This window comes from Erinaceus europaeus, chromosome 5 (genome assembly GCF_950295315.1).
Source record: "Erinaceus europaeus chromosome 5, mEriEur2.1, whole genome shotgun sequence".
In the NCBI taxonomy this organism is placed as follows: Eukaryota; Metazoa; Chordata; class Mammalia; order Eulipotyphla; family Erinaceidae; genus Erinaceus; species Erinaceus europaeus.
The window spans coordinates 128,171,514-128,187,248 of NC_080166.1; the positions used below are offsets into that span (position 1 = coordinate 128,171,514).

The following is a 15,735-nucleotide window of genomic DNA, read 5'->3' on the forward strand; positions in this document are numbered from 1 at the left end:
TCCCTGTCCTATCTGCAGGAGGAAAGCTTCTCAAGGAGTAAAGTAGAGCTGCAAGTGTCTTATCTCTCTCCTTCTCTCTCCCTCTTCCCTCTTGATTTCTCTCTCTACCCAAGAAATAATAAATAAAGGAAAACATTAAAAAAAACAACACTCTCCCTGAGTCTTATTTAGAATGCTAATAAAAGCTGGAGAATGGGGGCTGGGTGGTAGCCTAGAGGGTTAAGCTCAAGGACTGGCTTAAGATTCCTGGTTCCAGCCCTGGCTCCCCACCTGCAGGGCATTAGCTTCACAAGGGGTGAAGCAGGTCTGCAGGTGTCTATCTTTCTCTCCCTCTCTGTCTTCCCCTTCTCTCTCCATTTCTCTCTGTCCTATCCAAGAATAGTAATGACAACAATAATAATAACAAGGGCAGCAAAAGGGAAAAAATAGCCTCCAGGAGCAGTGGATTCGTAGTGCAGGTGCAGAGCTCCAGCAATAACCCTGGAGGCAAAAAAAAAAAAAAAATGAAGGAGATGGAGAAAGGAGAAGAAGAAGAGGAGGAGGAGGAGGAGGAGGAGGAAGGGGAAGAAGGAGAAGGAGAAGGAGAAGGAGAAGGAGAAGGAGAAGGAGAAGGAGAAGAAGAAGAAAATGATGATGATGATGATGAAGCTGGGGGATGTAGCTGATGGCCTTGCCCCATGAGCCTAACAGTAGAAGTTGCGACCGACTTTCACTTAGAGGGGTAGAGTGGCCAGCATAGCAATCACGCTCACTTACATCGTATTTCTCTCTGGCCCAGTCCAGCCAGTGCTCTCTGCCGCCACACTTAAAACCCTGGTGCCGAAACTTGTTTTTGATGGCAAACTGAAAGAAAGAAGAAAATTCACTCAGTTTCAAAAGAGAACCGACTGCTTTATCATGGAAACACGTCTCAGCGGAAAGGGTGTTTGCAGGAGGAGAGCCGAGGATGGAATTGTCTGATGTGCGCAGACAGCATGCTGGCGGGAAAGGCGTGACCTGCACTCATTTCTGCTCCTCTCTTCCTAACGGCGGGCAGCTGAGCTGCAGTCAAACCAGAAAGGCACGCTTTGCTTTTACGGCCTGCTCCTGTACAGAGGGGCGCTGAGTGAGAGACATATTCAGAGACACAACTCAAGCCAAGTTTTCTGGTGACCTTATTAAAAAGCAAAACAGGTGAAACTCATTTTCAAATATTTCACTTAACTCAAGAAAGCTGTTTTGTTTTCTTTCTAACACAAGAGTACTGTTCAACCCTGGCTTATGGTGGTACTGGGGATTCAACCTGGACCTTTGCTTCCTCAGGCATGACAGTCTTTTTGCAGAATCATTATGCTATCTCCACCAGTCCGCTGATATCTTAATACGTAGTCTATGCAGTCTGGGAGATGGCACAGAAGACAGAGTCATGAATTCAATGTCTGGAATTGCACAGGGGTGGTGGTGCACCCCGCAGAGTGCACATGTTACAATGTGCAAGGGCCCGGGGTTCAAGCCCCCAGTCCCCACCTGCAGGAGGAAAGCTTCATAAGCACTGAAGCAGTGCTGCAGGTGTCTCTCTCTCTCTCCCTATTCCCTCTCATTTTCTGTTTCTATCCAAAAAATAAATAAGACAAAAACATTTTTTAAAGAGTATTAAAAAGTCTGCCGCCTTGGGGCTGGGTGGTGGCACATAGGGTTAAGCAAACACAGTATGAAGTGTAAGGACCAGTGCAAGGATCCTGGTTCGAGCCCCCAGCTCCCCACCTGCAGGGGGGTAGCCTCACAAGCAGTGAAGGTCGGTAGGTATCTATCTTCCTCTCTCCTTCTCTATCTTCTCCTCCTCTCTCAATTTCTCTCTGTCCTATCCAAAAATTGAAGAAAAAAAAAAAAAAAAGGCCACAGAAGCAGTGGATTCATAGTGCAGGTACTGAGCCCCAGAAATAACCCTGGAGGCAAAAATAATATAAAAATAAAAAAGCCTACCCTTTTGCTATCAGTATTTATTTTTATATTTTATTTAACACTAATGAGAAAGAGAGAGAGAGAGAGAGAGAGCAAGTGAGCTACAGAGAGAGAGCATGCACTATTCAGCTCTGGCTTATGGTGATCTTGGGGACCGAACCTGGGACCTCAGAGCCTCAGGCATGAAAGTCTTTTGCAGAACCACTGTTTTACAGAACTCACTAGAAAAAGGAGAGTACACGTAAGAATCATTATTTGACTGTGTTACTTGAAGATCCTTCCTTAACATCTACTTCCTGTCTTTAAATATGCTTGCACTGACATGCACCATGGACATGAACACCAAAGAAACCATGTTCTGTGCATCCCCACCACCAACAGCCTTTGAAAACAAGCCTGGAGGCTGTACCACATACACGCTGGGACCGTAAGTTATTCACTGCTCTCTTATTTTCATGATGAATTGAAGTTTTTGTTGTATTCAATATAGTGCACTGATCGTCTTCATATGTAAGGCTGTGCTCTTTTTGAGAATTTTGCTTTTTACCTTACTTCCTGAAAGTTGGGTCACTGACACTTTCAGTTCTTCAGACTAGACGACACACAGCATGTGGCCACACCCTTCTGCTTCTGCTCTCCGGCTGCCTGACTAGACCCCGGCTTGATCGGCATTTTAACTGATCAAGAGTCACCTTGCTTTCATTTCACCACTGATCTTATTTCATAGATTCAGAAGCCACTGCTACTCTCCCCTTTCTGCTCCCTTTGCCATTTGGTGAGTTTAATTAAATAAAATGTATTTATTTATTTGCCACTTAATGTGACTGGTCCTGGGTTCCTTCCCTGGTGCCACATTAAATAAAAACAGAAAATAGACACAAGAGACACTCAGAAGACTAACATAATGTTTCAAGGAAAGTCAAGACACCATTCATGAATTTAAAGAAGCCAGCAGATGCCTGAGTGATGACGCACCATTGTAAGAGTCACTGAAATACTTACACCGATGCATCTGGCGACTTTAGCCATGATGTTGCCCTGGGGTTTGACCTTCTTATACATTCCACTGCCAATGACAAATACAACTGGAAAAGGTGAGAGAAGATATGTCAGCCAGGCATACCAGAGTACTCCTTGCAACTTTGATTTGAATTATCATCCTGTTCCAGGAATAGTAGGACTAGTCACAGGTAGACTTATCTACCTGTCTCCCAGTTTAGAAAGTGCTTTTGATGCTAATACCCACAGGAGAGTCTGAGTGCTGTCAGACTTGTGGTACTGACACTGAAACCCAATATGATGCACTCATCAACACTTGGGGCAGCTCCTAAGACATTCAGCACAGCTATGTAAGCACAAATTCTGTTCCTGTTCCAAGGCAGAAAAAAACAAATAAGAATTTTCACATAACAGATTAGTGTAGTATTGTACACATTTAAAAATAACGCTTGGGAGTCAGGCAGTAGCGCAGTGGGTTAAGCGCAGGTGGTGCAAAGTGCAAAAACCGGAGTAAGGGTCCCGGTCAAGCCCAAAAACCGGAGTTAGTATCCCAGTTCGAGCCCCCAGCTCCCCACCTGCAGGGGAGTCGCTTCACAGGCGGTGAAGCAAGTCTGCAGGTGTCTATCTTTCTCTCCCCCTCTCTGTCTTCCCCTCCTCTCTCCATTTCTCTCTGTCCTATCCAACAACAACGACATCAATAACTACAACAACAACAAAAAACAACAACAAGGGCAACAAAAGGGAAAATAAATAAATAAACAAATATTTAAAAAAATTAAAAAAAAAAAAGAATCTGGGGCACTGACGTGCATATTGTGGAAGGCCACAGGAGACTGGAGTGACGTTGCCACAGGCCAGGGAGCTACATGAAGGAGAAGGAAGACTGCAAAAGACCCAACAGGGATATATTCCTGTGAGACGCAGGTGGTTGGACTTCCGGCCTCCAAAACTGTAAGGCAGTAGGTGCATCTCAGTTATTTAAGCCACACCACCTGGGATATTTTGTTACAGAAGTCCTAAGAAGTGAAGATACCTTTATTTCCTCATGAAAGATAACCCCTCATGCTTCCTAAAAGTCAGTGCCAGGAACAAAGTCGTCAGTGAATGCAGGTCATAGACACGTGTTCCTCCTGGGGAGGAGGCTCTGGAAGGACAGGATTGCTGTTGTTCATTGGTTGGGCTCAAGGCAGTGGGGCCCGCCGCCATGTCTTCCAGAGAACTGTAGGTGTGTATGTGTGTGTGTGTATGTGTGTGTGTGTGGGGGGGAGGCTGGGTGGAGACACATTTGGTTAAAGACACATGTTACAATGTGCAAGGACCCAGGTTCGAGTCCCTGGTCCCCACCTGCAGGGAGGAAAGCTTTGTGAGTGGTGAAGCAGTGTTGCAAGTGTCTCTCTGTCTCTGTCACCCCCTTTCCTCTTGCTTTGTGGTTGACTCTATACAATAAATAATTAAAAAATAATTAACTGTTGGTGGGTGCACACTATTAAGAATAAAAGTCTTGGGTGGGGAGTTAGTATAATGGTTAATGCAAAGAGACTTTCATGCCTGAGGCTCTCAAGTCCCAGGTGGTCCCAGGTTTAATCCCCCACATTGCCATAAGCCAGAGCTAAGCAGTGCTCTGGTAAAAAAAAAAAAAAAAAAAAAAAAGAATAAAAGTTTTCCACCAGGGACTGATATGGTCTAGCAAATTCTATGACCTTCATCTATGTCTGCCTGAACAGCACCAAGCCTCTTACTGTCCAACTCAAGTGGCGCCATTTCCTATGAGCTCTTTAAACCTCTCCCCTCTGAAATAGCACGTCAACTCTTTTTTCTTTGAACCTGCAGAGCATGGTTAACATGGGGTGTCGGTTCATCACACTGCCTAGTGTTACAACATATCATACCTATTTTTAAAAATTGATCACAAGGAGTCGGGATGCGTGGCTATGGAGTAGGAGCCATTTCAGATAGCTCTCCTGTGGAACTAGAAAAAAGCGACGAAAGCCACCTGAAAACTCAGCGAAACACCATCAAGATTTCTTCAGAAACTCACTAAGCCACGGTGACAGAAAATTCTGTACAGAGCTCTGTCGTGACACACAGTCCTTCACTGAATTGGCTGTTTTGCAAATCCCTCTTCAAAATTGTGTGCCTCTTGTAGGTAGGAACCTAATTGTGTTGTTGCCTGATAATAAGGTATTCAATAACACATTTAGAATAACAAAAGTATGCTGGAAACAAACAAACAAAACAATTGGTCACAATAGCTTGTGCGAGGGCCTGGCTGGATCACGGGACCATTAACAGTGCAACAGGCTTCTACTTACTCAGAGAGACAGCCATGAGAGCTGCAGGAACCCCAAATGCCAGTGGGTAACAAGCCTGTTTGCTGTGAATTCCACACTCCTGGACTGGGGAGAAATGGCAAGACTGACATTTATTATGGCAGTGGTGATGCTCATGTAATAACCACCTAAAAATCCCACTTGGGTTCTCAAGGTATTGTTTTCACTTAGTCTTCTAGATATTAATGTCCTTGACTGCTGAGTTAGCTCTGTGGTAGTGAGAGGAGACAGAGACAGAGTCTCATCTTAGCCCCCAATTAGATGTCCACAACCAGACAATAGGTGCCTTGTGGTCCGCGGATTTTTCTTGGTTCTGAGGGTTTTTGTAGCAGAGAAAAATGACCTGGATACAGTAACTTGAAGACAGTGGCACACAGTAAAGAGAATAAAAAGTAGCATGAAAATCCATGACTTATGGTCCCGAACTAATGTCAGAGAAAACGATCACTGGGGAGACAGCATAATGGTTACGGAGACCGATTTTCCTGCGAACGTCTCCAAGGTCCCAGGTTCAATCCCTCAGTCAGAGCTGAGCAGTGCTCTTATAGAAGAAGGGAGAGGAAGAGGAGGAGGAAGAGGTGAAGGAGGAGGACAGGAAAAACCAAATAAGATGATGATTACTAGGCTGGGAGATAGCATACAGGTTGCAAAAGACTCTCACACCTGAGGATCTGAGAACGCAGATTCAGGGCCCAGAACCCTGTTAGCCAGAGCTGAGTAATGATCTGGTCTCTTGCTCATTAAAATAAGAATAAAATAAGCATTTTAAAAAAGAAAGAAAACAATTACAAGGTCCAGGGCAGAGGGTAACAGACTTTCTGTGATATTCAGATACTGAGGACTTTAGGGATTTTTGGTCTGTCCAGTCTCTGTCCCGGTGACCCTGCCACACCACTGAAGGGTGAAAGATGTCACAGAAAACACACAAGGACCGGTCTTGTCCAGATTTCTGGATTTGATCCTGGGTCACAGTTTGCCAGTCTCTGATCTATTTTAGCTTTGAGATCCCAGGACTGAGAAGGGATAAAATGAAGACCATAGAACGGGAAACAGAGAGGCTGGGGATTCCTCCAGATATAGTCTGATCTGAGCACCTGTTGTACAATTCTGTAGAGAAAGAAAAGGTGTTAAGTCGTAGAAAACAGGGTAGTGAGCAGCGTAAAATAACTCCCGTCGTTGTAAAGGACACAAGTCTCTGTCAGTCAAGGTCTTACTGGAATAGGGTGTAGGAAATTTTCAGTTCCCCCACTGGCTAGTAAGATATATAAAATCTTTGTCATGTGTTCTTTTATATTTACAGGAGTCATGGTTTTATCTTGTAAAAAAACAGTTTCCCCTTTACCACAACCCCTAACTCAAACACACACAGTGCACGTCCTGGTAGAACCTGGCAGAGGATCAGGGTGAGGAAGGGAGGGAATATTACATAAGAAGAAAAGCTACTTTAATAAGTGTATTTATTCATGATAGAAAGAGAAGAGAGAGAGAGAGAACCAGAGCGTTATGCTGGCACATGCAATGCCAGGGACTGAACTGGGGGCCTTATGTTTACAGGCCCAGTGCTGTGGTCACTGCACCACTCCTCAGTTGCAAGAATAAAAGATAGTACTTCCATTTTCCCCATAAAGTAAGTGGGACATGCTGGGAAGTGGCACAGTGGATAAAGCATTGGAATCTCAAGCATGAAGTCCCCAAATTCAATCCCTAGGATTGTATGTACCAGTGGTGATGTCCTAGTTCTCTCTCTTTTCCCTGTAACAAACAAATAAGTAAATAAATCTTTCTTTAAAAAAAAAAAATCAAGCAGGAATGAAGTTTCAGTGTCAGTCTCAAACTACTACTCAATACGAGAAATATGTAAATCTCTATAAAATATCACTATTTTATAACTTAGTTGGATTTGCACTGTGGATACCAGGATCCTATTTCCTCTTATTTGTCCCCAGATAGTCCTTAAGAGGACCAACCCAACGGGTGCCCCTTGGCCTGGTGTGGGAAGCAGGCCTGGGGAGAGAGGAAGGAGCACAGGACCACACTAGGGAGAAAGAGAGGACCCTGTGGCCTGGACAAACTAGGGACACATGAAGCCGGTACCCACTGGTGGGCACTGGGGCAGCTCTTTTAGAAATATCTGACATTAAAGTGGCCCAGGGGGTGGCACAATGGTTACAGCTTTGAACCTAAAAGGATAAGGTTTGGAGTTTGATTCCCCACATCCCATGTACCAGAGTGATGCTCTAATTTTTGCTTCCTCTCTCTCCTTCCCTCTCTCTCTCTCCCATGCTCTCATATTAAAAGAAGAAGAAGAAGAAGAATGTTAGAAGAAGGAGGAGAGGAAGAAGAAATAGCTGAGATTAGTGGAAAGCACAGAATAAAAAAGATGCCACCTTGAAGACAAAAATATCAAAGATGCCCCTCCCATTACCCCCCAGGCCTGACTTCTCCACAACTTATTTTGTATTCCTGCCCAGAAGAAGGAGTTTGCAGTAACTATAATTTTTAAAAATTATCTTTATTTATTTATTGGATAGAGATCATCAGAAATGGAGAGGGGAGAGAGAGACAGAGAGACACCTGCAGTCCTGCTTCACCGCTTGTGAAGCTTTCCCCTTGCAGGTGGGGACCGGGGGCTCGAACCAGGGTCCTTGGGCACTGTAACATGTGCGGTCAACCAGGTGCGCCACCACCCGGCCCCAGTAACTATAATTTTAAAAAGCTGATTGATCCTCTTTAGAGATGTCATTGGCAGAAGATTAGGACAACAGGTCTGAAGGTAGCAGCCCAGGACAACAGGGAGGAGGCTGAACAGGCAGAGCCTGGAACACTGAGCCTCACGTCCCTGGTTCCATCCCCACACCACAGGGCCCAGAGGGGTGTTCTGCTCTGCCCCGTGCGATAGTCTTTCTCTGGCAGCTGAAGCAGAACGGCAGAAGAGAGAAACGAAACACACAAAGCAAGGACTGGCCCTGCTCACCTGCCTTTCTCCCCACAACTGAGCAAAGACGCACAGAAGCCCCGCAGATGCTGGTTTACCTCTGAGTATGGGAGTGATGATGGTAGAAAGCAAGCTTCCGGCATTAATGGCCAAATAAAAGATGGAAAAGAACCGGTTTCTTTGTTTCTCCTATAATGAAGAACAAAGAAGGGGGAGGGTGGTGACTCTGGGTGTGTAACAGCCGGTCCCGTGTCGCCGGCGATGTGATGATGGACACACTGCGTGGGTGGGATGTGATTCCCGTGTGTAGGGAATTGTTTCTGTGGAGGCACGTGATCTTACCTGGCCCTCTTCAAACTGGTCTCCACCAAACGCAGACACGCAGGGTTTTATGCCTCCTGTCCCCAGAGCTATGAGAGCCAGGCCGATCATGGACAGGGCCCTGGGGAGGGAGAGGGAGGGCAGTTAAAGCAGAAACTGCCAGATCTTTGAAAGCAGAACCTTGTCTTTCTGTTTATCTTTCCAGGGGGTGGGGATGGGGTTGCAACAGAGAAGAAACTCATGGGACTAAGGGAAGATAATTCACGGGAACGCCGTCTCCACAAAAGGTGAATGATACCTGGACACAAAGGCTTCGAGTTGATGGTTTTATCAAGAGCTTGAGGACAAAGGTGTATATTACGTGGCTCTTTTTAAAATGCTGATTGATTTTGGATAGAGACAGAGAAATTAAGAGGGAAGGGGAAGACAGAAGGGGGAGGGAGGGAGGGAGGGAGAGAGAGAGATGGAGACTTGCAGCACTAGTTCAATAATTGTTAAGCCCTTGAACCCAGGTCCTTCTGCACTCCACTGCCCACTCCCTATGGGGCTCTTTTGTAACTTCAGTGGTTACTGGGTATGTAAGATGTTTAAGCTTATCTCTGACACAATCATAAAAGATTGCTAGAGTCATTAGCAGATATTGGAAAACAATATATAACTGAGAAACAGAATGTCAAGTTATAACATATGATATTACTCTGTTTACACAGACCAGGAGATAGCTTACCCCCTGCCAGCAGAACGCACACTGTTTCAAGCACAAGGACCTAAGTTCAAGACTCTGGCACTACCGAAGAACACCATGCAAAGCACCAGGGGAAGCTCCATGAAGGGTGGAGGGTGCTATGGTACTGTCCCTGATGTCTATTTTTCTTCTATTTTGAGGTTTTTTTTAGGATTTATTTATTTATTAATGAGAAAGATAGGAGGAGAGAGAAAGAACCAGACATCACTCTGGTACATGTGCTGCCAGGGATTGAACTCAGGACCTCATCCTTGAGAATACAGTGCTTTATCCACTGCACCACCTCCCAGACTACACTCTGATGTCTATTTTTCTTCCCCTCAATCTGAAATAAAAAAAAAAAAAAGAGGAAGTCAGGCGGTAGCACAGCGGGTTAAGCGCACGTTACACAAAGTTCAAGGACCGGCACAAGGATTCCGGTTCGAGCCCCCGGCTCTCCACCTGCAGGGGAGTCACTTCACAGGCGGTGAAGCAGGTCTGCAGGTGTCTGTCTTTCTCTCCCCCTCTCTATCTTCCCCTCCTCTCTCCATTTCTCTCTGTCCTATCTAACAATGACAATATCAATAATAACTACAACAATGAAAAAAAAGGGCAGCAAAAGGGAAAATAAATAAATAAATAAAAAGGAGAAAACTGAATTAAAAAAAGAAAAAGAAAAAGTCCACTGGGAACAGTGGAACCGTGCGTAATGGAGGCAAAAAATATTTATACTATTATAATAACAAATGAGATTATTTGTAACAGGATTAATAATAACAAGAAGAAGAAGAAATGGGATTATTTATAATAAAAAAGGGATTGAGGATTGTTTACTTTTACTGAAATTAAAAAAAAATCACTTAGAATTTATCATCCCTCATTTTGTAGTTTTCTTAGATTGATAGTCGGTGCTGTAGTTCAGGCTTTATAAATGTTTATTCCGCTGTCTTCTTGATTGACAGTCTTGCTTTGACATACAGAAGACAAAGTGAAAAGGTTACTTTTTAAAAAAAAAAAAAGTGCTTGGGTTTCATGCCTGAGGCTCCAATGCCCCAGGTTCAATCCTCAGCACCACCAGTGCTCTGGTATTTCTGTGTCCTCTGTATCTCTCTCTCTCTCTCTCATTACAATAGAATAAAATGAAAAAGATTTTTAAAACATTATTGAGCCAGTGAAACAGCTCGCTTAGACGGTACGCTGCTCCATCAGGTGCACAGCAGAGGCCTGAGCCGGCTTTCATTGTCCTGAAGGATGCTGTCGGCTCTCTCACTCTCTCCACCTTGCGTAGAAGGAAGGGAGGAAGGGAGGGAGGGAGGGAGGGAGGGAGGAAGCTTGCACAACAGGTAGCTCATGCATTTGAGCACATGTGTCGCCATATGTGTGAGGACCTGGGTTTGAGCCCTAGGCCACCACAAGGGGGCACTTGCTGTGGGGAAGCTTCCTAAGTGGTGCAGCGGTGCTATGGTGTCTCTCCCCTCTGTCTCTGTATCCCTCTGTCTCTCACCCTGTATCCATCTAGAGGAAAGAAAAGAACTGGCCACTTGAAACAGTGAAGTTATGGTGGAACTGAACCCCAGTGGGGAAAATCCATGCTTGTCTTTTTGGATAAACTTTGATTTTGTTTCTCTCTTTCTAAAAAGATTTGCTTGATGGCCTGGGAATCAGTGCAGTGGATAAAGCTTTGGACTGTCCAACAGGAGGTCCCGAGTTTAACCCCTTGCGTCACACGGCTGTCTCTCCTCTGCTGTCTCCTTCACTAGTAAACCAATCCATCAACCAATCTCTATGATGGCAGAGAGAGGAAGAGAACTGCTCAGCCCTGACCTGAGAAGCTGCCAAGGAATGAATGAGCCTGTGGTCACCGGAGCCTCGGGCAAGCCAGCGGGTGTGTGACCAGGCTGAGCTATCTCCCTGGCCAGAGTGCCTGCCTTTTTAATTGGAAGAGCCTGGGCTTCATACATGTGTGGCATCACTGCTCCTGGGTCACTTTTCTATTCAGAGAGAGGCAGAGAGACACAGAGAGAAATCACAATAACAGAGTTTCCCCTGGTGCCTTGCAACCCGCATGCAGGGCCAGGGCTCAAACCAGGCTGCGCATGTGGCAAAGGACAGTCCCTACACAGTGAACTACCTCTCCAGCCTCCTCGTTGTCTCATAACACAACTTGTGCCGAGTGTTGTCACTACGAGCCTTGTTTATTTATTTGTTTGTCTATTTATATTGGTGCTGGGAATCCAACCCCAGCTCCTCTAGCTACAGCCCTGATCTCTAACCATTTTGAACAATATGGGGTGGGAGTAGAGAGCATAATGGTTCTGCAAAGAGACTCTCGTGTCTGAGGCTCCAAAGTCCCAGGTCCAATCCCCCGCATCACCATAAGCCAGAGCTGAGCAATGCTCTGGTAAAAAAAATAAAAATTGCAATAGCATGACCAGTTGATTACATACCCTACACTCTGGTGAAAATAGTTGGCATGTTCCAAAACTAACTCCATGAAATAAAGTACTTGAGAAAGTAGCTAAACTTTCTCAAGTACTTAACACTTGCCAGGGAATATTCTAGAAGCTCACCCCTAGCAGCCCAGGAAGTGGTGCAGTGGATAAGGCCCTGGACTCTCAAGCCTGAAGTCCTGAGTTCCCTCTCTAGCTCACCCTCTTCCCCCCACCTCTCTCTCTCTCTTTCTCTCTCTCTCTCATAAACAAATCTTTTAAAACACAAGATAGTGGCCCGAGAGATAGAATGGTGGACGGCGTGTTGGTCTCTCAAGCGTCATGTCTCAATTTGGATCCGCGGCATCACATGTGCCAGAGTGACACTCTTTCTTCCTCCTCCCTCTCTTCTCATAAATAACGACAACAGAAAGCTCACCCCAGAAATTCCACACTAGTCCCACAGGAGAGGAGGTGCAAAGAAACGGACTTGGACACAGAAGTTTGTTGAGAAACAGACTTAAGGTCATACAAGTAGTAAGCCAGAACTCAGTTTGGAGTATCGGACCTTTTGTTTCCCTTGTTGTTTTACTGTTGTGGTTATTATTGTTGTTGTTGGATAGGACAGAGAGAAATGGAGAGAGGAAGGATCAGGCGGTAGCGCAGCGGGTTAAGCAAAGGTGCTGCGAAGTGCAAGGACCGGAGTAAGAATCCCAGTTCGAGCCCCGGCTCCCCACCTGCAGGGGAGTCACTTCACAGGCCGTGAGGCAGGTCTGCAGGTGTCTATCTTTCTCTCCCCCCTCTGTCTTCCCCTCCTCTCTCCATTTCTCTCTGTCCTATCCAACAACAATGACATCAATAACAACAACAATAACTACAACAAGAATAAAAACAACAAGGGCAACAAAAGAGAAAATAAATAAATATATATATATTTAAAATTTTTTAAAAAATCAGGCTGGAGAGTATCACACATGCACAAAGCCCTGTGTTCATGTCCTGGTGCCAAATTAAAAAAAAAAAAAAAGCCTGAGAGGAAAAGATGAAAATTGCATTGAGCAGACACCGCGGGGGTGGGGGTGGGGGTGGGGGTGGGGTGGGGTGGGGTGGGGAACAGCTGCCTTCATCCACTCACACGTGCACGGCCATATTGTCGGGGGTGCCATCATGGTTGGCATCCGTGAGGTCATGAATCGAGCTGATTGCAGTGACCACCTGCCCGATTGTGTAGACAATGGAGAGGTACACAATCGTCCTGTGTGCAAAGGGGTGAAGAGAATCCAGGTTAACGCCAGAAGCAACTCGCTCCCTCCTCCGCCACCCAAAGGGCCCCTGCCTCCAGCTGTCAACATCCAGCCATGATGCTACTTGTTTCTCAGACTTGGGTGAAGCTGGCAGCGTGTGGAAAGACTCCCTGGAGGCTGGGCTGTGGTGAAGCAGGTTAAGCACATGTTTTATCGTGTGTAAGGACTGGGGTTCAAGCCTCCACTGCCCCACTTGTGGGGAAGGGGGGAAGCTTCCGGATTGGTGTAACAGATCTGCGAGCGTCTTTCTTACTCTGTCTGCCCCTCCCTCCTCAACTTGTCTCATCAAATAAAACAGAAAGAAAATACCAAAAAAAAAAAAAAAGGAAAACAAAATGGCTGCTGGGAGCAATGGATTAGGAGAGGAAGCACGGAGCCCCGGCAGCCGGCAGGAGAATCTGGGGTCTACCATAGGACCTTGCCCTCAACTTGGATCAACAATGGTAGAGAATGTTCCATCACTATTTAATTAATATGAGAGGGGGAAAATGGAACGTCTCAAACTTTTTAAAGCATGGACTGAGGCTTTTTAATACATAGGCTGAGTCTTTGATATGTTAACTCTCTTAAAAACCTAGACTTCCCTTCAGAGGCGGTGAAGCAGGTCTGCAGGTGTCTATCTCTCTCTCCCCATCTCTGTCTTTCCCTTCTCTCTCCATTTCTCTTTGTCCTGTCCAACAATGACGACATCAATAACAACAATAATAACTACAACAACAATAAAAATATTTTAAAGCCTAGACCAGGGAGAACAGAAGCAACCGGTGGCAGAGCTATATACAAACAATGTCAAAGGACATAAATTATGGTGATGTTGTGTAGGATACAGCAAGTCCTAACAAAGGGATTTTTCAAAGTTAACCCATTTGCCAAATAATGTGATTATAGCAATAACTATCTATTGTCTTCTTAAACCCTAAGACAGCAGGAACCTCCCACTTCCTATATAGAGCCTATATTTCCCTCCCAGTCCTGGAAACCTCTAGGATGGGGCTCACTTTCCTGCATGCTTCTCTCAATTCATACCAAATGATATTGCATAACTACATTCATGACTGTAAAGTGAATTCTGTGGAGCAGAGCCAGGACCCTCATGCCCTCCTAAGAGCTTTACATTTCCTTGTCATTGTCCCCATGCTCTCTCAAACCACAAAGCCAAGAACCCCTCTCTGGCCTATCAGCTAACACAAAAAGTGGGGCAGGGTGGGGGTTGGGGAGGACTCACTTGAACTTGCCCAGCCAGGAGTCGGCGATGAGCGCACCCAGGATGGGTGTCAGGTAGCACAGGGCCACGAAGGTGTGGTAGATGGCAGTGGACAGGTTGTCATCCCAGCCGATGAAACGCCGGAAGTACAGGATGAGGAGTGCTTTTAGAGGTAGGGGGGCAGGAAGCACGTTAGCACTGGCCACCATCATGTGACCCCCTTCCCCAGGGGAGGAGGGGGCTGCCGGCAGGACTCACCGCGCATCCCATAGTAGGAGAACCTCTCGCAGAACTCGTTGACGACGATGAAGAAGATGCTCAGGGGGTAGCCGAAGCAATTCTGGTGGGAGGAGGAGGGGTTCAGGGTGTGAAGGGTGGCCTGGAGGCCCTGGGGCCAGGACACAGCTTCCTGTGACCACCCAGCAGGGCTTCTGAGGAATCTAACTTTTTTTTAAAAAAAATTTATTCCCTTTTGTTGCCCTTGTTTTTTTATTGTTATAGTTATTATTGTTGATGATGTCATTGTTGGATAGGACAGAGAGAAATGGAGAGAGGAGGGGAAGACAGAAAGCGAGAGAGGAAGATAGACACCTGCAGACCTGCTTCACTGCTTGTAAAGCGACTCCCCTGCAGGTGGGGAGCCTGGGGGAATCCTTACATAGGTCCTTGTTCGACCTGCGCTTAGCCCGCTGCACTACCACCTGCACTTCCTCACTTTTTTATTTTTTTTAATTGATTCTATTGTTAGGACTTTACCCCTCTGCGTCAGCTTTTTCAGAGACAAACAGAGAGAGAGAGGGTTAGACAGAAAGACAGCCCAGTGCTCCAGTGAGGTGGGGGGGACGGGCTGGAGTCTAGGTGTGTGAAGACAAAGCAGGTGCACTAGACCAGTGAGCTATCTTGCCAGTCAGAGAATTAAAAAAAAAAAAAATGTATGGCCACGGCCAAGCAGTGGTGCACCTTGTTGAGAGCAGACATTACAGTGCACAAGGTTCAAGCCCCTAGTCCCCACCTGCAGGGGAAGCTTCACAAGCAGTGAAGCAATGCTGCAAGTGTCTCTTCCGCTATCTGCTCCTTCCATCTCAATCTCTCTCTATCCAAATTTTAAAAAGCATGCCCAAGGATCAGGAAGAGGCTCACTGGGTGCAGTGTACACATACATGCATGTGGCCCTGGGTTCAAGCCTCGACAGCACAAAAGGCACAGGAGGGCTCCAAGATGGGGTGTGATGCTGTGAAGTTTCTCCTCTCTCACTCCCTCTCTCATTCCCTCTCTCTTTGAAAAATGGCAAGTGACTGCACCAAAGTAAAAGGTGCTGGGGTGGGTGGGGGAAAGGGTCCAGGTCCTGGAACATGGTAGCAGAAGACCTGGGATGGGGGGTTGAATTGTTCTGTGAAAACTGGGAAATGTTATGCATGTGCAGAGTACTGCATGTACTGCCAACTGTAAAGCATTAACCCTCCAATAAAGAAAAAGAAGAAAGAGAGAAAGAAAGGAAGAAAGAAAGGAAGAGAGAAAGAGAGGAAGAAAGGAAGAAAGAAAGAAAGA

General features: G+C 45.9%; 1 protein-coding gene across 1 annotated transcript in view; it reads right to left on the reverse strand.

The window, feature by feature from the left end:
• Positions 1–15,735, reverse strand: part of SLC15A1 (solute carrier family 15 member 1) — a 54,185-nt gene that overhangs the window by 21,822 nt on the left and 16,628 nt on the right. Inside the window, exons 3-10 of the mRNA XM_060191785.1 lie at positions 14,446–14,527; positions 14,209–14,350; positions 12,815–12,934; positions 8,548–8,647; positions 8,304–8,394; positions 5,253–5,336; positions 2,944–3,026; positions 757–843 (exon numbers count right to left, since the gene is read on the reverse strand). Of these exons, the coding sequence (XP_060047768.1) occupies positions 757–843; positions 2,944–3,026; positions 5,253–5,336; positions 8,304–8,394; positions 8,548–8,647; positions 12,815–12,934; positions 14,209–14,350; positions 14,446–14,527 (789 nt within the window). The remainder of the gene's footprint in view (positions 1–756; positions 844–2,943; positions 3,027–5,252; positions 5,337–8,303; positions 8,395–8,547; positions 8,648–12,814; positions 12,935–14,208; positions 14,351–14,445; positions 14,528–15,735) is intronic.